The following is a 23615-nucleotide window of genomic DNA, read 5'->3' on the forward strand; positions in this document are numbered from 1 at the left end:
TCCGTGTGCCGCGCACAAGAGAAATTGGAGACCTTTTGGAAAGAACTTTAGGACATCTGAAGCTCACGCATTGCATCTGACCACAGCCAGCATCAATGATGGTGAACTCCCACTGACCAACTGTGTTTTACCAGAGAATCAATAGACTGACTTGAATCCATGGATTGTCATCTCTCACTATTATATTAAGAGCAAAATGATTTAATGTACGTTGTAACCATGGGATTGTCTTACAGTGTGCTTGGTATCTCGTCTGCTTGTTCTTGTACAAGGAACTACTTTGGCTGATGCATTTCTCTGTATTCTTGTTGTAAAGCCAATAAAAACCTAAATTATGATTAAAAAAAAGTAGTGTTCAATTATTAAAAAGTGAGTTGTTGCACATTTCATTTGAAGAGTTGGCTTGACTTCTTTATGGCTGTGTATTGAAAGTGAGTGGAGTTTTCTGGAGGTTGGAACAGGCACATTGGAGCCTTGTGTTGTGGGGATAGTTAAGGATGGTCCTGTCTCTTTGGTGATCTTTGGATCACAGCCTGGCTGCCTGCTGGAGTTTCCTGGCTCCAGGACGCTTTGCAGTTGTCCAATATTCAACTGGTCGCTTACCTGAGAATGGGCTGTTCAGCTCTAGTGGACTAAATCCTGTCCTGATCCTTTTTGTAGCAGGCTGGGTTGGACATGGGGGTTGAGAAATCAGGCCCAGTACAAACCCTACACCAGAGCTGCAGATGCTGGGATGTTCAGCAAGCAAAGCCAGGGGTACTTGGTGGGTCGAGCAGCATCCAGGGAGAGAGATGGTCTGTGAAACATCCTGACACCAAACGTTAACTGTCCATTTCTCCTGACCCACTGAGTCCTTCCAACCTCTCCACGAAACCTTTCTGCAGCAACTTTGTGCAGGAGCTTTCACCAGGGCACTGATCCTGTACCATTGGGCTGCACCATCACCCTGCTTGCTGAGAGAGAGGCTTGCCAAACCGAGAACATTGACAAATGTGCTGAGATTTCGAACAAACTTCCTGTGGTAGGCTAATCTGAATTAAACATTTGAACACAGATGTAATAATAACACGTAGCAAAATAATGTCTGGGATGGAGTCACTCAATGGAATACAAACAGTAAATGCATTATTTTCTGTGCCAATGCAAATATGGTGTCCCTCCCGCCAACGTTTATTTTTTTTGTTGGCTCTCTCAATCCACTAAGTTCGTTGTTTCAGAGCTTGAATTCCCTTGTTTCTGCTGTTGGGTCTCTGTGTGCTGTTGCTTAGTTTCTTGTCAGGCACCAGTAGATGGAACTGTTGTACTGTCTCTCTGCTCTGCCGCTGGTAAGTACAGGGCCTGCAGGGACAGTCCAATCTCCTTTCCACAAATCGCAACTGATTGTGACAAGCTTGAATTTTGCATTTCATGTAATTAATGTGAAGCATCCAGATTGAGCTGTGAATCACCAGCTTCCAAGGCTGTTTCTCCTTGTGCCAGTCCCAAGGTAAAGTGTGCCAGCCTCAACACCACTTTCTTGTTTCTCCCTGAAATGCTACCACCCTGCCTATCTCATCCTTGGATGTATTTAATGATTCTGCCCTGACAGCATCACAGCCTGCAGGTGTCAGTATCAAATTTAATCAATTCTGATAACTTGTTGTTTTCCATACGGGTCAGAACTTTGCAGTTCTGCGATTAAGTTTGTTGACCTGTAATATATACTGCCTGTTTGATCTGCTGGGCCTTTCCTGTACTTTCTTGGTTTGAAGTCTTAGCCATAGCTATGGTCTGTGTGTGTCTATGTGTTTGTTTCACTGCTTTGATGCCTTTTCACCCTCAGGTCACATCCTTATATCCCACTCTCAGGCCCTGGCCCCACATCCCCACCATCAGGTCACGTCTCCATGTCCCCTCGTCCCCACCCTCAGGCTGCGGTCCCAGCCCCACCTCCTCACCCACAGCCCATGGTCCCAGCCTCATATCCTCGCCCTCAGCCCATGGTCCCAGCCTCAGGCCTTAGCCCCATGTCCCCACCCTCAGGCCGTGGTGGTCCCAGCCCCACATTTCCACCTTCAGGCCCTCACCACCTTCCTGTTTTTCCTCTCGCCCCCTCTGAACCTGTTTGAAACATCCTGATGAGCTGTAAAATTTGTAAGAAGACAGAATGTTTTGGTGTTAAGGGATCTATGGGTTGGTATATATGAAATAGATGTTGGCTCAGCAAGGCACGAGGAAGGTTGGTGGAATGTTTACCACCCTCTGACAAGTGAAATGGTTTCCATATATGCTCTGCTGTGGCCCCTCGTAGATTTATACACTTTAGTTAAACTTCCTTTTGCTCCCTCTGGTTCAGCCTCTCCCATCTTCAGAGCAACATCCAGGCCTGGCCACATTCTGGTCATTCCGCACTGCACCCTCTCCAACCTCTGTAACGTGCTGGCTGGGTCAGTACTGTGTGACAGCGGTGTGTGCAGTACCTCATCCATGGCTCCGGCATACCTTTGCTGCGGCCTGTGCCTCCAAGAATAAAAGATCAACATTTTAAATTTTAAAAATTATATACAACATGGTGGAAGCTAATTTCAGCCACCAAAACCAATGCTGTCCAATCACATCCATTTAACCTACAATCCCTTACATTTTGTTGGAGGGCAATTGGAAACTGGGGCACAAGGGAAATCCCACGCAGCCATGGGGAGGATGTGTAAACTCCACACAGACAGCACAATGTCAGGATTGACCTTGAGTGTCTCCACAGATTGAGGGCCTCAGCAACAGTGCATTCTCTCTGCAGGGAAACAGGGGCATGAATGGGCGAGGTGCAAGCAGCCCTAATGAAGGAACCCCTGACCAGCCGCTGTGTGAACCCACGAATGACCACCGTGGCCAGGTCCTGGAGGGTGCTGTTCAGAGACCAATGGACTGCCACCTCTTGAGTACCTAGCTCAAAGAGGGAGAACAGTGGGTATTGAACAGCCTATTAAGGTCCCTCTACAGCTAAGATCTATTTTACTCAATATTACTTACATGCCCTAATGTAACTCTTACAAACTCCTTTTGTTGTACCCACAGCAATTTGATCCAAGTAACTCCATGTCTCCCACAGACAGCAAGGAATTGAGCCTTGTGGAGCCCCCATATGACATAGAAGCAAAATAGGCCATTCATCCCATCAAGTCTACCCCACCATTCCTTCAAGCTTTGATTCTTTTCCCCATTCAATCTCACTACCCAGTCTTCTCCCCATAACCTTTGATGCCCTGGCTAATCAAGAATCTATCAATCTCTGCCTTAAATACACCCAATGACCTGCCCTCCACAACTAGCCATGGCAACAAATTCCACAGATTTGCCACTTTCTGGATGAAGAGATTCCTCCGCTTCTCTGTTCTAAGTAGACGTCCTTCAATCCTGCAGTTGTTGCCTCTTGTCTTAGACTCTCCCACCGTGGGAAACAACCTTTCTACATCTACCCTGTCCATGCCTTTCAACATTTGAAATGTTTCAATGAGATTCCCCCTCATTCTCCTAAATTCCAAGGGTTACAGGCCAAAAGCTGTTAAACATTCCCTTCCAGAAATATTGCAAAAATCTCTCAATTATTAATGGGCTTCTGACCTGAAATGTTGACAGTTCTTTTTCTCCCATGAACCAATGGGGTGGATAAGATCAGGACAGTGGTGTTTAGCAAAGCTTTTAACAAGGTCCCTAATGGCAGCTTAGTCTGGAAGATAAGCTCACATGACATCTAAGGTGAGCTGGTGTGTTGGATTCAAAGCTGGTTTGGTGGAAAGAGCCAAAAGGTAGAAGTGGAAGAGTTTTTTTTCCTGATTGGAGGTCTGTGTCCAGTGGTGTGTGTCCTCTGAATTAACGATCTCAGGATATGGGGATGGCAAATCTGTGGAATTTCTTGCCACAGAAAGCAGTTGAAGCCAAACCAATAACTATATTCAATGAGACATTGTTCTCAGGGTAGATGAAATGGGGGAGGTAGGTGGAAGGTTACAGATGTTGGATGATCAACCATGTTTCTATTGAAAGGCCCACCTGGCCTCGATCTCTGGGATTCTCCGCCACAGAGGCTCAGCTGCTGCTGAGTATCGTGTTTGGAGGTAGCTGGATAGATTTTTGCATCTATATGGAATAAAGGGTGTGAGTTCAAAGCTGGAAAGTGGTTCTGTGGACTGGTGAATTGCCTCTTTCTGCCTCTGCTTCCGAGTTTCTGGTTCCTTCAGATCCAGGATGACTTGTTTCCAGGGGTTTTGTAGGTTCTGAGGTGTGGGAAATACAGACTCTTCTCATTGGTGACTAGAAGAGTAGGGGAGTGGATAGATCCTGCTGCTCACAGTCTCTGTGAGCTCGTGATGCATGCCCTCCAGGTTCCCAATGTCATCCCTGACTCTCCCCCCCCCTCCCCCAACCTCTACTTCCAAAAATCATTCCCAGCAGATAGTGAGGACACCTTGAGCACATTTTTTGAATCTTTCACTCTGTCCACTTGTGTGCTGACAGAATTGAGGGCTGGTTTTTTGGCTGGCTCATCAGGATGACGGAATTTTACTGGGGTCTTGACACAGCCTGGGACAGGACTCTGGTATCGGTTTGCTAAATCGACCCCCCTCTACCCAGCACCTTCGGGAGATCGCTTCGCTGAGCACCTTCACTGTCTGCACCAGTGACAGGGATTTCCCAGTAGCCAACCATTTCAGTTCTACGTCACACTCCCATACTTACATATCTGCCCATGGCCTCATACTATCCCACCAAGACCACCCATAAATTGGAGGAACAGCACTTGATTTCCCGTCTGGGCACTCTCCAGTCAGATGCCATTAACATTGACTTGTCTGGTTTCTGCTAACCTGCTCCCTTTCCCCTTCCCTTCCCTTCTCTCTCTATTCACATAGCCATCCTTCATCCCCTTGATCGCTGCTGTCCACTCCCTCCCTTCTCCACCCATCACTTTCCTTTGCGACCACTCCTCCCCCCTTATTCGGACGCCTGCGGATATTTTTCCACACCTTGATGAAGGGCTCAAGCCCAAAACGTTGGTTCTGTATCGTTATCTTTGCTCTACAAAGGACTGTGTTTGACCTGCTGAGTTTCTCCAGCGTCGTGTTTTTACTTCAACCACGGTCTTTTATGCTTTATCATTGTTGATGGTGTATCTGTGCCATGACACACGTTGTTCTCATCAAACACCAGTGTCAGCTGTGGCTGCACCATTGGTCCTGTAGTTGTCATTGTCTTTCTTGCTGCTGTGTTGCCTATTGCCTCCAACAAAAAAACCATGTAGGACTGGATCAGATCTCCTAAACTGTCTAATCTGCTCTCCTGCCAAGTCTCCTTGTGTTTCCGTGCTGCCCAGCAGTGGTCTCTCATCACGTCGGATTCCTCTTTGTGGCATTGCTGGCAGCTGCCCCAGCACCCAGCTGCACAGATGGAGGTGGGGGAGGATTGGCAATGGGGTCGGAGGGGCGGTCAAGTCCATGCTTACAGCCTGAATCCCTGGCCGTGTTTCATCTCAGCCTGATGACATTTTTAAAGATACCATAGAAAATTACAGCACAGAAACAGGCCCTTTGGCCCTTCTTTTATTCTGCCTAGTTCCACTGACTTGCACTCAGTCCATACCCCTCCCATCCATGTACCTGTCCAGATTTTTGTTAAATGTTAATCTTGAGCCCACATTCAGCACTTCAGCTGGCAGCTCATTCCACACCCCCACCACTCTCTACATGAAGAACTTTTCCCCTTTCAGTCTTTACCCATGTCCTCTGTGGAAAAAAGCCTACCTACATTTACTCTGTCTGTCCCCCTTGTAATTTTAAGTCTGGGCAATGTCCCAGTAAATCTCTGCACTTTTTCTATCTTATTGCTATCTTTCCTGTAGTTAGGTGACCAAAACTACACATTATGCTCCAAATTTGGCCTCACCAAAGTCCTATACTTTTAGCACGAATGCAGTCCCCCACTACCTCAAATTTTGCCATTGAGTATCCACATTTGGGGAACACCTGAATACACCAGACCTATTCATACTTCTCACTTTGCTTATACCATCCAATATTTTGCACTCATCTTCCTTAACTCCAAGATTCCCCTCTTTGGAGAGATCCACAGCAGACTCCTTGCAAGATTCTCTGCCTTGTTCAGAAGTCGAAGAGCCGTGGGTATGTTAGCATTAACAATGGGTTTTGTGTTGCACGGTGCCCCTGTTGATCATGTTACTGAGGGACAATTAGCCAAATATTAATGGGTTATTAATTCACCCAGCATGAGCAGGAACACGGTTCCAAAGTGCTTTGCATATCCTGAATCACTAATGAAGTTTCAATCAATGTTTAACTGGCTACTTAATCAATGTTAGGTGGTATCAGTCGAGGGATGAATCTCGTGGAGAGTGCCCTCATTTGTCTTGGAATAATGAGGTCCACTTACCTGAATGGTTACAGGACTGGAATACTAACCTATACTGTGAGAAATGATAACATAACATAATAACATAACAATTACAGCACGGAAACAGGCCATTAGGCCCTTCTAGTCTGCACCGAACCAAACACCCCTTTCTAGTCCCACCTCCCTGCACAATGCCCATAACCCTCCATCTTCTTCTCATCCATAGACCTGTCCAACCTTTTCTTAAATAATACAATTGACTCCGCCGCCACTATTTCTCCCAGAAGCTCATTCCACACGACTACCACTCTCTGAGTAAAGAAGTTCCCCCTCATGTTACCTCTAAACCTCTGCCCCTTAATTCTTAACTCATGTCCTCTTGTTTTAATCTTTCCTCCTCTTAACGGAAATAATCTATCCACATCCACTCTGTCTATCCCTTTCATAATCTTAAATACTTCTATCAAATCCCCTCTCAACCTTCTACGCTCCAAAGAATAAAGACCTAATCTGCCCAATCTCTCCCTATACTCTAGATGCTTAAACCCAGGTAACATTCTGGTAAACCTTCTCTGCACTCTCTCCACTCTGTTTATATCCTTCCTATAATTAGGCGACCAGAACTGCACACAGAACTCCAAATGAGGCCGCACCAACGTCTTATACAGTCTCAACATCACCTCCCAACTCCTATATTCCATGCAATGATTGATAAAGGCCAGCATACTAAAAGCCTTCTTCACCACCCTATTCACGTGAGTTTCTACCTTCAGGGAACGATGTACCATTACTCCTAAATCTTTCTGCTCTTCTGTATTCCTCAATGCTCTCCCATTTACCACGTATGTCCTGTTCTGATTCTTCTTACCAAAATGAAGCACCTCACACTTATCAGCATTAAATTCCATCTGCCATTTTTCAGCCCACTTTTCTAAGCAGCCCAAATCCCTCTGCAATCCTTGAAAACCTTCTTCATTATCCACTATTCCACCTATCTTAGAATCGTCTGCATATTTACATATCTGGAGCCTCTGACACAGACCAAGCCAAACCAAAGATTGCACCCATTTACATCCAATTAGAGTTTAATTTGTTCTTGGGTAGGGAAATGGAATAAAGATGTGTGTGTCTGGGGTGACGGGGGCACGAATGGCAATCAATGCCGTGTTGGAATGACCACAGGATGTTTCTTGTAGGGAAGGGGCAGCTGGGAGTTGGTGGTGAGGCCAGCTTTTATTGCCCATCCCCAACTGCGCATTTTGATGACCCGCATTAGTGTGTCTGGTCTATGCTAGAGTTAAATGCGTTAACGAAGGCCAATTTTCTCCCTTAAGACACATTAGTGAACCAAATTGGTTTTATCATAATCTGTTATTGTTTTTAATTAACAAAGTTTTTGAAAAAAGATAATAGCTAATTGAGTAATTGAGTTTAAATTTTTCAGTTGTCATGCTGGGATATGAACTCTGGTTGCTGGATTCTTCTTCAAGGTCCCTGGGTTAGCAGTCTGGTAACAAAGGTTACTCTACCATCACACCCTGGAAATAAATGCAGGTGGAAAGAATGTTACAGCACTATACAGGTTCTTTGGTCCTTGATGTTGTGTCGACCTATATATTCCTACCCAAAAATCATAAGCCCCTCCCTACCCCATAACCCTCTATTTTTCTTCCATCCTTGTGTCTGTCTAAGAATCTCTTAAATGCCTCTAATGTTTCCACCTCCACCACTATCCCCGGTGAGGCATTCCAGGCACCACCACTCTCTATGTTTAAAAAAAAACCTTACCCCTGATGTTTCCCCTAAACTTCCCTCCCTTCACTTTGTACACACGTCCTCTGGTGTTTGCTGATCCTGCCTTGGGGAAAAAAGTGTTGGCTGCCCACCCTATCTATGCCTCTCAACATTTTGTCGACCTCTATCAGGTCTCCTCTCATCCTTCTTCACTCCAAAGAGAAAAGTCCCAGCTCTGCTAACCTTGCCTCATGAGACTTGTTTCCCAGTCCAGGCAACATCCTGGTAAATCTCCTCTGCCCCCTCCACAGCTTCCACATCCTTCCTGTAATGAGGCGACGAGAACTGAACACAATACTGTACGTGTGGTCTCACCAGAGATTTGTAGAGTTGTAACGTGACCTCTCTACTCCTGAACTCAATCCCCCTATTAATGAAGCCCAGCATCCCTTAGATCTTCTTAACTATCCCATCAACCATGGATTTGGATCTCAAGGTCCCTCTGTTCCACACAGTTAAGTATCCAATTAACTACAACTATGAAACAACTGGATGATGAATGTTAAAAAGAAAACTACGTGGGAAAATGGCTGAGCAAGGTTCTTAGTTCAGGGGTAACCTGTATGAGACAGTGTTGCCCAAATATTTCCTCCTCCCCATTGGCACACCTCCTCACAGTGAGGAGGAAACCTTTGGAGAAGAGGAAGATGTTGCTTGTCTGATCTGTAGGGTGGAGAATTGATAAATTATTCAATTGGGTGAAGTTGAGGAGGTGAAACAAGATGGGAGTAGGCAGTGAATTGGGGAGGGGGGGGGTGCTCCTGAGAACTCTGGAGGAACAGAGGAATGATACACATCCACTGATCCCTACAGATAGGCAGACTTGAATGCATTCATTTACTAACCAAGGCCTAGCATAGGAGAACAGTTACCCGATTCTGGACTGGACTTTCTCAACACTACAATCTGCACTTGTGTTCTGTGTGACACTCTTCCTGCTCATTTGTTTTTAATCTTGTACCACTTACTGCACAACGTGGACGTTGACTTGCCTGGATACCACACAAACCAAACCACTCACTCTACCTCAGTAATCAAGAAACTATTTAATTTGAACTGAAGCACTATATGATATAGTAACTCCAACATTGAGTTTTCCACACCAACTTGTCCATGCCATCCAAGTTATGTCCCTGAGCCAGTCCCATTTGCCTCTGTCAGCCCATATTCCTTGAAACCTCTCCTATCTATGACCTATGCAAATGTCTTTTAAATTTATAATTGTCCCACCTCTAACACTCCCTATGGTGGCTCATTTCAGATCTGTGTGAAGAAACATAACCCTCTGGTCCTCTCTTTCTTTCCCCTCTCACGTTAAGTCTCTGTCCTCTAGTTTAGGACTCCCCTACCTTTTGGAAAAGACTGTGACCATTCACCTTATCTATGGCTCTATGATTTAATGAGGTCACCTCACTACAGGAAGGATGAAGAAGTTTCAGAGAGGGTGCAGAGAAGATTTACCAGGATGTTGCCTGGATTGGAGGATGAGATGTGTATAAGATTATGAGGGGCTTCCTGGGAGAACAATAATAAACCTCAGAAGTCATCTGTTTGAGTAGAGGAAAATCAGGGCTAATTTTTTTTTATACGGAGTCGTAGGTGCCTGGAATGCATTGGCATGGGTGGTGGTGGAAGCTGGAAAATAGGGACATTCCAAAGACAGGAAACATAGAGGGTTATGGGTGTGAGGTAGGGAAGGATTAGACCAGGGGTTCTCCATCTTTTTCTTTCCACTTACATCCCACTTGAAGTACTCCCTATGCCAGAAGTGCTCTGTGATTAGTAAGGGATTGCTTAAGGAGGGATGTGATAGGAAGGGAAGGTTGAGAATCACTGCTCTAGTCCAGGGAAGAAATGTGCCAGCCCCTATCCAGTCTCTCCTTATAACTCAAGCCATCCAGTCCCAATAAAATATTTATGAATCTTTTCTGTACCCTCTTCAGTTTAATCACATCCTTCCTGCACACAGTGTAAGTCCTGTCTTACCACCCCCTTGTTCAGCTGTAACATGGGGTCCCAATACCTGTGTTCTGTGTCTAACTGATAAAGGCAAGTATGCCAAATACCACCTTCACCGTTCTGTCTGACTGTGTTGTCACCTTTTGGGAACAGTGTACGGTGCATCTTGGAACCCCTCATCAGATTTAAACACACATGGGTGTGTAGACAACCCACTTTAAAAGTGCAATTGCTGCAATCCTTTGTAGAGAAGGCATTGTCAGTGGGGAGAGAAAAGTTTCAGGTCAGAGGGCCCTGAACCTGACATATGAACTGTTTCTATCACCACAGATGCTACCTGATCTACACAGTGTTTCTAGCATTTTCTGTTTGAATTTCAGACTCACAGTGCCTTCAGATTTTGGGATGGTTTGAGTTGGCCAACGACATGGATGGTTGAAGAAGGAAGTAGTGGCCACTTTAGTTCAACACGGTACCCGGCCATCTTTGGCCAGAGAAAACACAGAAATGCTGGAGAAATTCAGCAGGTCTCGCAGCATCCATCAAAGTTTGAGGCCTGAGCCCTTTCTCTAGCTATGAATGACGCAGGGCTCAGGCCTGAGCCCTTCCTCCAGGTATGATGCAGGGCTCAGACCTGAATCATCGGTAATATTCTCTTTACCTCCTATGGACGCTGTGAGATGGCCGAGTTCCTCCAGCATTTCTGTATTTTAATTACAATCATAGATCTGCAGACTTTCATGTTTCACCCCATCTTTGGCAAGACCAGTTTTCATTGTGCATTTTGAACTGGCCTGGAGAGGGAGGTGGGAAAGGTTTGGAAAAATGATGGGATGGTACCCCCAGCCTGTCCTAGTTACGGAAGCTTATTTCTGATGATGGTCAGGTTGCTTCCACAGAACTGCCCCCACCAACCCTGACTGCAGCAATCGAGGTCAAAAGGCCATCCTATTTCAGCTGAGGAGATGAGCAGTTTATGCCTCCAGGATGCCTGGAATCACACACTAACGGAAGGATTCGTCATGTAGAGTCCCTCATGAATACATTCAAACTGCATGGGATGGTGCTGCAGGAGGTACGGCTCTGACACATCAGGGTCAGGCCCAAAGCTCTTTAAATATTTAAATCTCATTGATCTAAACAAATTGAAACCACCAATTCTGTCTCATTTAATTAGAGCTCAGAGTTTTCCACAGGCAAATGGGACTGGAGGACTGACTCACCAGGCGTTGCCACAACACACAAAGGATCAAAGTTTACACAACTACCTCTTGCCAGTTTCATCCAATTAACAGGATTGTCTCACAATAATCCAATCAAATGAGGAAAATGCCAGCATCAAAGGTAGCCTCTCGCCATCATTACCCCCTGTGTAGTTGTAGTACATCCCAGAGCTGATAATTTGCCCAACAAAGCTCTGTCTTCAGCAGGGGGCTGCTGTGATTCATGACAAAAGCCTCTGGATGCTGGGTCTGATCTAAAACTGGAAAATGCCAAGAGTCTAACCCTTTCTCTGACATTCAACATCAAGAACTCTACACACCTGCTCATTGCACTGAAGAATCAGCCCACTTCTCAATCTTTGCCTACAATATTGGGATTCAGAGTTATTTATGGCATGAGTGGCAGCCATGAATGGACCTCTGTCAGCTTGATGTGCCTGTTCTGGTCCATCATTTCCCTTCCCCAAACACCAGCAACTGCTTGCTTCTGCCACCGGAGAGATCATTTCTATGGCCCCTGCCCTTGCTAAGTTGAACCCATACCACTGTTACCTCTGACTCCTAGAGGAACCGTTGCCTTCCCAATGTTCAGCAATGAGCCTGCCCTGCAGTCACCCATTCCCTCGCCGTAGTGTGGTGGTGACCACATGTTGGAGTGTTTTTATCTAAGGAACACTCCCCCCACCCCCACAGACACGTGATTTCTCAGAACAAAGTTATTTGCAGGTGTTTCTGACCCAGGATTGGATATCTTTGGGGACTGGCATTGATTGACATTCTTTTCCCCCTTTGCCAATTTCCTCAGCTCACCCCCTCCTAACCCTTGCTGTCTGTGCAAAGCCTTCTACGTATCTTTCAACCCACCCAAGGTTCCCATGTACCAACCGAGTCCTGCCAACAGTAATCACATGTTGTAAGCTGTTCCCAGTGACCAGCAGACACAGAGTGACGATTTGTTATTGACTAACTTTGTAAAATAAATTGACGTTAAGGTCTCTAGAAATACTGCAGAACCAAGGGTCCAGTGCAAACATGGAAATAAAATAATGTATTAGTAAAGAAATAGTATTCGAGAAGTTAATGAGCCTGAAAACTGATAAATCCAAGAACCTAATGATCTATATCCCAGAGTTTTGAAAGAGGTGGCTGTCGTGTTAATGGGTGCGTGCCCTGGTTATCATCATCCAACATTTTACAGATGCTGGAATGGTTCTTACAGGTTGGAGGGGAGCGAGTGTCTCCCCCACAGCTGAAGAAAGGAGGGTGAGAAAAAAACAGGGACCTATTCACCTGATGTCAGGGAAAGTGGTGGAACATAAAATAAAGGGTGTGATGTCCAAGCCCAGAGAAAATAATGACAGGATTAAGCAGGAGTCAGTGTGGATGTATGAAAGTGAAGCCACCTTTGATAGTCTTTTCAGGGAAGCTAAGCAGATTACATGGGAGGATCCCTTCGACATGGGTGTGTGGATTTTCAGGAATGTGTTTGGTAAGGCTCCACACCGGAGATTGGTGGACGAGCCTGGAGCTCTGGAAATTGCGAAGGTATACGAGTGTGGTGAACAGAGAGGAAACAAAAAGCCGGAATCGGCAGATCATTCCTCGGTTGCAGGCTGTGACTTGTGGCGAATGCAGGGATCAGTGGGGCTTGGGCCCCATTAGACATAGTCCACCTCAGCCCTTTGGATAAGACTTGTTGCTGTGATCACAAAGTTACAGTGAGAATGTAAGTAGTGATAAGGAATAAAAGAGGCTTCAGAGATGTAAGGAGAAACTGAGTGAGTGGGCAGTAAATTCACAGACCACACAGTATGGAAGTCATGAGCTTATCTGCATGGAGGGGGATGCATAGAAATGGGAAGAGATTGGGAAATATTGATGTTAAAGACATCTCTCAAAGTGGAGGGTGAACAGCAGATGACATGGACAATGATATGGGAAGAATGGGTGATGAGAGTTCAGGGAGTTGAAGGACAGGACCTCCAGGGTTTTGATCTCAGGAATGCTACCTGTGTCATGTGCCTGCTGAAGTTAGAAATAGGAGGGTAATACAGCTTTATCCAGGGCAAAAGGCTTCAGGTTTCTAGATCATTCAGCTCTTCCAGGGAAGGTGAGACCTGTTCCGATGGGACTGTTTGCATCTGAACTGGAGGGGGACTAATCCTTGCAGAAAGGTTTGTTAGTGCTGCTCTGGTGGGTTAAAACTGGAAAAAGTTAAGATTGCATACAAAGACAGGAATCAAAAGGTTATGCATTGTGGGAATAATGTTCAGAAGCATGTCTATTTCATTGCAATCAGTATTGTAGGAAAGGCAGACGGATTAGGGTATGGAATGGCACATGGAATTATGACATTGTGGGCATTGGTAAAATGGTTGCAAGAGGAATTGTTACAGAGATAGCAGACGGCTGCAGGAAACATTAGATTATGCTAGTAGATTTTAACTAGCCACATATTGACTGGGTCTCCACAGGGCTGGATGAGTTGGAGTTTGTCAAATGTGTTCAGGAAAGTTTTCTAAATCAAGATGTAGAGGTACCAACAAGAGAGAGTGCAATACTGGATATCCTATTAGGAAACGAGACAGGACAGGTGACAGAAATATATCTAACATAACATAACAATTACAGCACGGAAACAGGCCTTTAGGCCCTTCTAGTCCGCACCGAACCAAACACCCCTTTCTAGTCCCACCTCCCTGCACAATGCCCATAACCCTCCATCTTCTTCTCATCCATAGACCTGTCCAACCTTTTCTTAAATAATACAATTGACTCCGCCGCCACTATTTCTCCCGGAAGCTCATTCCACACGGCTACCACTCTCTGAGTAAAGAAGTTCCCCCTCATGTTACCTCTAAACCTCTGCCCCTTAATTCTTAACTCATGTCCTCTTGTTTTAATCTTTCCTCCTCTTAACGGAAATAGTCTATCCACATCCACTCTGTCTATCCCTTTCATAATCTTAAATACTTCTATCAAATCCCCTCTCAACCTTCTACGCTCCAAAGAATAAAGACCTAATCTGTCCAATCTCTCCCTATACTCTAGATGCTTAAACCCAGGTAACATTCTAGTAAACCTTCTCTGCACTCTCTCCACTCTGTTTATATCCTTCCTATAATTAGGCGACCAGAACTGCACACAGAACTCCAAATTAGGCCGCACCAACGTCTTATACAATCTCAACATCACCTCCCAACTCCTATATTCCATGCAATGATTGATAAAGGCCAGCATACTAAAAGCCTTCTTCACCACTCTATTCACGTGAGTTTCTACCTTCAGGGAACGATGTACCGTTACTCCTAAATCTTTCTGCTCTTCTGTATTCATCAATGCTCTCCCATTTACCACGTATGTCCTATTCTGATTCTTCTTACCAAAATGAAGCACCTCACACTTATCAGCATTAAATTCCATCTGCCATTTTTCAGCCCACTTTTCTAAGCAGCCCAAATCCCTCTGCAATCCTTGAAAACCTTCTTCATTATCCACTGTTCCACTTATCTTAGTATCGTCTGCATATTTACTAATCCAATTCACCACCCCATCATCTAGATCATTAATGTATATAACGAACAACAATGGGCCCAATACAGATCCTTGAGGCACACCACTGGTCACCGGCCTCCAACCTGACAGACAATTATCCACTACCACTCTCTGGCCTCTCCCTTTCAGCCAATGTTCAATCCATTTGACTATCTCAAAATTTATACCTAAAGACTGCACCTTCCTAACTAACCTTCCATGTGGTACCTTATCGAAGGCCTTACTGAAGTCCATATAGACAACATCCACTGCGCTACCCTCATCCACATTCCTAGTCACCTCTTCAAAAAATTCAATCAGATTGGTCAAACATGACCTTCCTCCCACAAATCCATGTTGAGTGCTCCTGATCAGACCCTGTCTATCCAGATGTTTATAAGTACTATCTCTAAGAATTTTCTCCATTAATTTACCTACCACAGACGTCTAGGGGAACATGTTGGGGCCAGTGATCATAATGTCATTAGTTTCAGGTTAATTATGGAGAAAGATGGGTCTGGACCTTGAGCTGGTTTCTAAATTGGAGAAAAGTTAATTTTGAGGAAATGAGAAAGGATCTAGAATGTGTGGATTGTGATGTTGTTTTCAGGCAAGGATGTGTGAGGTAAGTGGAGGCCCTTCAAAAGTGACATATTGAGAGTAGAGTTTGTATGTTTCTGTCAGGGTTAAAGACAAGGCTAGCAGGCAGAGGGAACCTTGGTTTTTGAGGATATTGGGGATCTGGTTTGGAAGAAGAGAGAGGGGAATAACAGGTATTGGCCACACGGAGCAAAATGAGGAACTTGAGGAGTATAAAAACTGCAAGAAAATCCTCGAAAGGAATCGGGAAGGTCAAAGGAGACACGAGGTTCCTTTGGGAGAGAATGTGAAGGAAAATCGCAAGGGTTTCTACAGGTATAAGAGCAAAAGGATAGTAATGGACAAAATTGACCCCTTGAAGATCAGAGTGGTCGGCTTTGTATGGAGACAAAGAGATGGGGTAGATCCTAAATGGGCTTTTTTCATTGGTATTCACGCAGAAAACGGACCCAGATTTGATGGAAGTAAGGAAAACAAACACTGAGGTCATGGTACCTGTACAGATTAAAGAGGAGGAAGTGCTTGCTGTCTTAAAGAAAATCAGGGTGGATAAATCCCCAGGGCCTGACAAGTTATTTCCTCAGACCTTGAGGGAGGCTAGTGTAGAAATTGCAGGGGCCTTGGCACAAATATTTAAAATGTCCTTAGTCACGGGTGTGGTGCCGGTGCATTAGAGGGTAGCTCACGTTGTTCCATTTTTAAAAAAGGCTCCAGGAAATTATAGACCATTGAGCCTGATATCAGTAGTAGATAAATTATTAGAATATGTTCTAATAGATTGTATGGACAAGTATTTGGATAGCCAGGAACTTATTAGGGATAGTCAACATGGCTTTTTGTGTGGTAGGCCATGTTAAACCAACCTCATAGAGTTTTTTGAGGAGGTTACCAGGAACTTTGATGAAGGAAAGGCTGAGGATGTTGACCACATGGACTTCAGTAAGGCCTTCGGCAAGGTCCCACATGGGAGTATGGTCAGGAAGGTTTAGATGCTAGGTATTCACGGTGAAGTTGTGAATGTGTGTCAACAATGACTGGATAGGAGAAGCCAGAGAGTAGTGGTGGATGATGCTTCTCAGACTGGAGGCCTGTGATTAGTGATGCCTCAGGGATTAGTGCTGGAGCCATTGATGTTTGTCATATCTATCAATGATCTGGATGATAATATAGTAAATTGGATTAGCAAGTTTGCAGATGACACTAAGATTGGAGGTGTTGTGGACAGTGAGGAAGGTTTTCAAAGCTGCAGAGGGATCTGGACCAGCAGGAAAAATGGGCTGAAAAATGGCAGATGGAATTTAATCAGACAATTGAGGTGTTGCATTTTGGAAGGACAAACCAAGAAAGGACGTACACGGTGAATGGTTGGGCACTGAGAAGTGTAGTAGAAAAGGGGGATCTAGGAATACAGATACATAATTCCATGAAAGTGGCGTTATAGGTGGATAGTGTTTTAAAGAGAGCTTTTGGCACATTGGCTTTTATAAATCAAAGTATTGAGTACAGGAGTTGTGATGTTAGGGTAAAGTTGTATAAGACATTGGTGAGGCCAGATTTGGAGTATTGTGTGCAGTTTTGGTCACTGAATTACAGGAAAGAGATCAATAAGATAGAAAGAGTGCAGAGAAGATTTACCAGGATGTTGCCCAGACTTCAGGAACTGAGTTACAGGAAAAGGTTAAACAGGTTAGGACTTTATTCCCTGGAACGTGGAAGAATGATGGGAGATTTGAGAGAGATATTTAAAATTATGAGGGGGACAGACAGAGTAAATGTAGACAATTTTCCGCTGAAATAGGTGAAATAAAAACCAGAGGACATGGGTTAAGGGTGAAAGGGTAAAAGTTTAGGCGGAGCATCACTGGGAACTTCTTCACACAGAGTGTGGTGGGGGTGTGGAACGAGCTGCCAGCTGAAGTGGTGAATGAGGATTCAATTTTTACATTGAAGAAGAATATGGCAAGTACATGGATGGGAGGGTATGGAGGGATATGGACTGGGTGCAGGTCAGTGGGACGAGGCAGAATAATAGTTCAGCACTGACTAGAAGGGCCGAAGGAGCCTGATTCTGTGCTGTAATGTAAGGTTCTAATTCACTGAAAGTTAACATGTAGACACAACAGGCAATGGTCCTTGATACCTATCTAGACTAATCCCATTTGCCCACATTAGGCCTATATTCCTTTCCTGTCCAAGTTCTTCCCTTTGAAATGTTGTAATTGTATTTACCTTTGCCATCTCCTCTAGCAGCTTTACTGCACATGTTCACATGCCTCTATGTGGAAAAAGTTGCCCCTCAGGCCCCCTTTAAACTTCTTCCCTCTCACCTTTAAACTGTACTGACTAATTTTTGATCTCTGTTATCTAACTTATCGATGCCACTGACAATATTTGGAAACCCTCAGCATCACTTGTTCCAGCGAGAATAAAGCCAGCCTATCCCACCTTTCTGTATAATTACAGCCCTCTATTCCAGGTAACATCCTTGCAAATCTCTTCTGCACTGCCTCATCCACCAGAACTGGACACAATACTGTGCTATTTGACCAATGTTTCGTACAGCTGCACCATGTTGTTGCCACAGTGTCTTAGCCTTTGAAGGCAAGTATACCAGTACCCTATTCACCTGTAGGTTGGCCACTCTGTGTGGATGTCTATGCTCCTGAGTACCTGAGCTTCCGAACAAGACTGACAGTATACTTTGCACAGGACACCTGTCGAGGTTCGATGGAGTGCTGACAACATGCCAAATCTCGGATGCTGAGAAAATGTTGGATGTGTCTTCTTCACAGTTGTCTCAGTGTGGTGGTCCCAGGAGAGCCCCTCCCATATGTCACCTCCTAGGAACCTGATGGTGCTAACCCTCTCCACCACTGTCCTATCAATGCAGACCGGTACTGTGTTCTTTCGGCCTCCCCTCCTAACTACAATAATTCCTTGGCCCCAACAAGAAACCAAAGCTGAACATCACAATGCCCTTGTGTCTGAAGGCCCAGGACCTACAAAAGACTGCACAAGGCTATCAGAGCTGAACCAGACGGATCCCAGACCAACCTCACGGATACCAGTGTCTGTGGCAGGCCGAGGATCATCCCAGGCTACAGAGCGAACCTGGGCAGAATGGCAAACAAAGGCACATCCCTCCTCGATGAGCTCTATTCATTCCAGGCTCACTGAGCAGGGGGCCAGCAAACCAATGGAGCATACCCCCCCCTCACCTTGAGTAAACCCACACTCACTGCCGCAGATGTCATATCTGCTTCAAGAAGACCACCATCATCCCGGTGCTGGAAGAAAGCAGGGATAGGCCTGAATGCTCACTGACCAGTGTCTGTGACATCCACTCTCATGCAGTGCCTCGAGAGGTTGGTCATGGCTCATGTTAACTCCAGTTCACCAACCACCGAAAGAGATCCACAGCAGGTCCCATCTCCCTGACCCCACACCCAGCCATGAACACTTGAACAAAGACACTAACATTTGCCTTCAACACAATAGGACTGAACAAACTCATCCCCAAATATTGAGACCTCAGCCTCGGCACCCCTCTCTGCAACTGGATTCACAATTTTCTATCCCACAGGCTGCAATCAGTGGGGATTAGTAACAACATCTCCTCTGTGATCATCCACGATGCTGTGTCCTCAGTCTTCTGCTACACTCCCTATGCACCCACTGCCTGGCCAAACACTGCTTCAACTCCACCTGTAGATTTCCCACTCACAGAGGCAGAGTATAGAGAGATGGAGGGACTTGTGCAATGTCAGGAAGATAACGAGCTGGTCATAGACTTCTGGAGGAGGGGAGGAGCTCACTCCCCGACTGCATCCACAGTGCTGAGGTGTTTAAGTCTCCAGTGACCTGTCCTAGTCCTACCCATGTTGATACAGCAGTGCCTCTACTTCCAATTTTAAAAAAATTTAGACATACAGCATGGTAACAGCCCATGATTCCAATTTATATCCCATTAACCTACACCCCCGGTACATTTTGAATGCTGGAAAGAAACCGGAGCCCCCAGAGAAAACCCACAGGGAGAACATAAACTCCTTACAGACAGCATGGGATTTGAACCCCGTCTGATCCCAATCTCTGGCTCTGTAAAGGCATTGCGCTAACCATTACGCCAATGGCACATCCCCTATGCTCCTCAACAACTTCTACAGGTACACCATTGAAGCATCTTGTCAGGATGAATCACTGTGTGGGACGCGAACTGTTCTGCCCAAGACAGCAAGAATGTCAGAGAGTTGGACTTGGACGATCACAACTTAAAAAGGATATGTTTGAGCAGAGACATCAGGATTTGAGGGAGGCAAAGTCTGCTGGAGTTCCTGAAGGGCCTGGCTATGAGGGAGGAACCCTTGCATGTGACACATTTGGATTTTTGAAAATCCAAAAATGTTGGGATGTCTAGTTTGGAGGAATGAGTTGCCATGGAGAGAGAATTGATTATTGCATAGAAAGCAAAGAGTGGAAAGGATTGGATCACTCAGGTTGTCAGGCTGTGGATGGTAGAGATCCACAGGTTACATAATAAAACAAATGTAGCATTACACAAAATTGTCTTTAGGGTTAGATTAGCCATTAGTGTTGCCTGGCACCTCTAACAGTCAGAGAAAGAGAAGCAAAAGAGGGTTCCCTCAGAGCACGGAGTGTCCGTGGATTCGCCTCCAGCGCTCCCTCAGCCTCTGCAGCAAAAGAGAGTTCCCTCAGAGTCACGGAGTCTCTGTGGATTCACCTCCAGCGCTCCCTCAGCCTCTGCAGCTGCACAGACTCCTGTTCAGTTCAAACCATTGACAACCCGAGCCCAGATCCAAACCTTGGACACGACGAGGAAGCCTTCAGCACCCAGGGCCCTTCGGGCTTTGCAGGCTATAAAAGGTCTTGAGGGGATGTGACAAGCTGGGTGAGGGGGTGAGCATGACAAACGGAACGTGGGATAAATGGAGCCACCCATTTTTGATATGTTGAGAGACCACAGAACTCAGATTTTGAAGTGACTGATAGCAGGGAAGTTGGATGATAACTACCTGCTAGGCCTCATCCTTCCCGATTAACGTGCCTGGTCACTGGCCATCCCTCTCATGGCTAGGCTGACACCATTGGGTGTCGTGGGCTTGAAGGGCATCTGGTGCCTTCCTATTCTTCACTAGTACACACCTTACGCAAGTCAGAGAAAGGGTTGACATCCCGAAAATCTGGCAGGACTCCACTTCCAGAGTCAATGTTCAAAGTGAAAGGGAAAATTGGACACATCTCTGCCCTCTGGCCTTGGGGCTGGGTGGGGGAGAAAGAGAACTGATTGTAACTTCATCTGGAACTCTAATCTGTGGAGAGAGGGAGAGTTCATTTAAATTTAAATATTTAAATGTGGATACAGCACGGCAGCAGGCTATTTCAGCGCAGGAGCCCACACCACCCAATTGCACCCAATTAACCTACACCCCTAGTATGTTTCGAACTGTTGGAGAAAACTAGAGCCTCCGGAGGAAACCCACGCAGACATGAGCAGTGCCGGATTGAAACCCAGTGCCGATCCATGGCGCTGTAACTGTGTTATACTAACTGCGAAGCTAACTGGGCCACCAATGTTCCAAATTCTGATGTTCCATCTGAAGAAAGATTGTCAGCTTCGAACATGGACTGCCTTTCTGCCTCCATGGATGCTGTCTGACCTGTTGAGAAATTCCAGCATTTCCTATGTGTAATTAACATCCCAGCACCTGTCTGTTTCTTGCTTTCAGCTACTTTAATTGGAGATGTTGTTCCCTTCAGCGATGGCAAGGGGATGGCCAATTTCCTTTGGTCAAAGTGAACTCCTCAACTAAGATCAACAGAGCAGATTATTCAATGTTTTATCTTAATAACTATGGGAGAATTTCTGTGGGCACATATTCAAATGCCTTATTACTGCAATTATCTTTCCTGAATTACTGATCTGTGGAGACTGTTGTACTGCATTGAACGCTGGGGTCCTGACTAGTTATTCACAAGCCTGTATGAGCATTATGCCATTGTGGTGTTCAAAGGGATTCAGATTAAGAGACAAATTCTCTGCAAAAGCAGTGTATCAAAATGTTAGCATGCTTGAAACATCTCTCACACCCGACACAGCCTGGGACAGGGTCGTTGAGTTCTATCATGTAGAAACAGGCCCTTTCACTCATCATGCCTGTACCAATCAAACTCACCCCATTTGCCTGTGCTTGGCCCATATCTAAACCTTTCCTATCCAGTCTAAATGATTTTGAACATAGCGACTGTTCCTGCTTCTACCACCACCTCTGCAGCTCGTTCCTCAGACCCACTCCCCTCGTGTGAAGAAGGTGCCCCTCCTGTCCCTTGTAAATCTCCCTCTCTCCTCTGTTGTTTTAGTTTCAGCCGCTGTGAGGGAAAAAAAGGTAGAACCACGTACCTAGTCTATGCTCCTGATGATTTTAGAAACATTTTAGGTTCCCCTTGGCCTCCTTCACTCCAGCCTTTCCTCCTAACTCAAGCCCTCCAATCCTAGTGCATTCTTCTAACCTTGCCACCCTTCCCAGCTCAATGACATTCTTTCTCTAGCTGGATGACCGAAGCTGCTCAGCACTCCATCAAAGTGCTGTCTGGCTGTAACATGATATCCCAGCTGCTGAACTCAATGTGCTGCGTAATGAAGGCAAACACCTTCTTCACCATCCTGTCTATCTGTGTTGTCACTTTCATGGAACCATGCACCTGTACCCCCACATCTCTTGGTCCAACAGCACTCCTTAAGCTCCTACCATTCACCCTGGTTTAACCTACCATTCACCCTGGTTTAACCTCCCGAAGTGCAAAACCTTGCACTTGTCTGAATCAAATTCCTTGACCCAATTCTCCAGTTGATCTAGATTCTGTTGTAACCTCAGACATCCTCCTACACTGTCCACTACACCCCCAACCTTGGTGTCATCCACAAACATTCTAACTTTGCTAACTACATTCTCATTCAAGTCATGAATACAGATGACCAGCATCGGGGTGGGGGGGGGGGGGGGGGCAACACTGATCTCTGCAGCATACACTGGTCACAGGCCTCTAGTCTGAGAAACACCTCTCCATTTCCACCCTCTATCTCCTGCCATCAAACTAACCTTGCATCCAGTTGTCCGCATCACCTTGGATCCTTCCAGACTAGCTCACCATGCAAAACCTGGTCAAAGGCCTCACCAAAGTCTGTGCAGACAACATCTACCACCCTGCCCTCGTCAATCTTCCTGCTCACCTCTTCAAAAAGCTCAAATTCATGAGACACGATTTCCCACACGCGATGTTTTTACTGTAATACTGTTGATCACAGTGCCCCTTCACAAAAGTGTCAGGAAGGGTCCTTCAGCCGTCTGAGCTCAGTCAAAGAGGACTGCCGCACAGATACAGGCCCTTTGGCCCACCCCCCTCCCTGCTAACCACAAAGCCAGATTAGGAAGTTTCCTCTCTGTCAATACAGACACCTTTCTCCATTCACTGACCACTGTAAAACAAGTGAGACTGCTTTGGAGAATCATACCCTGACTGTAGTTTACAGTGTTGGAAGAACATGTGCTGACTTTGCCTGTAGTTTTGACTTTGTATTGTCCTGCAGGGAATCCTTCTGAAGCGGAGCGGGAAGTCACTGAACAAAGAATGGAAGAAGAAATATGTCACACTCTGCGACAATGGTGTACTGACCTACCACCCCAGCTTACATGTAAGTGGTCTAGTTTACCAAGAAAGACTGCAGTCACTGGGGTTGAGTGCAGGAGACAAAGTGCTGGAGAAACTCAGCAGACCACGCAGTATCCACGGTGAGTGAACGGTAACCAACATTTTGGGCCTGGGCCCTCCCTATTTGCTGACAGGAATACTGCCTGAGTTTCTCCAGCATTTGGATGCACTGCCTGAGTTTATGAAATGTTCCACTTCAGACTTGGTGTCTAGGAACATTTTCTCTTTGGATTCTGAATTGCAGCTCGTGAAAATCACGCTGAAATCCTTGAGCTTTCGACCTACAGTGACTCAGCAGTGAAACTGACCTCTAATCCAACATTTCTAATGCTGAACAAGGCTCAAGTTTATCTGTTCATCTGTCTGTACATATACAACCAGATGAAACAGTGT

The 23615-nt window shown here is 45.6% G+C and overlaps 1 protein-coding gene across 4 annotated transcripts in view; it reads left to right on the forward strand.

Moving 5' to 3' along the window:
* LOC138755895 (arf-GAP with GTPase, ANK repeat and PH domain-containing protein 3-like) overlaps positions 1-23615 on the forward strand; it is a 324334-nt gene that overhangs the window by 169155 nt on the left and 131564 nt on the right. For all 4 annotated transcript variants that reach the window (XM_069922694.1, XM_069922695.1, XM_069922696.1 and 1 more), the window contains exon 10: positions 23101-23205. In XM_069922694.1, the coding sequence (XP_069778795.1) occupies positions 23101-23205 (105 nt within the window). The remainder of the gene's footprint in view (positions 1-23100; positions 23206-23615) is intronic.

This window comes from Narcine bancroftii, chromosome 2 (assembly GCF_036971445.1).
Source record: "Narcine bancroftii isolate sNarBan1 chromosome 2, sNarBan1.hap1, whole genome shotgun sequence".
Taxonomy (NCBI): Eukaryota; Metazoa; Chordata; class Chondrichthyes; order Torpediniformes; family Narcinidae; genus Narcine; species Narcine bancroftii.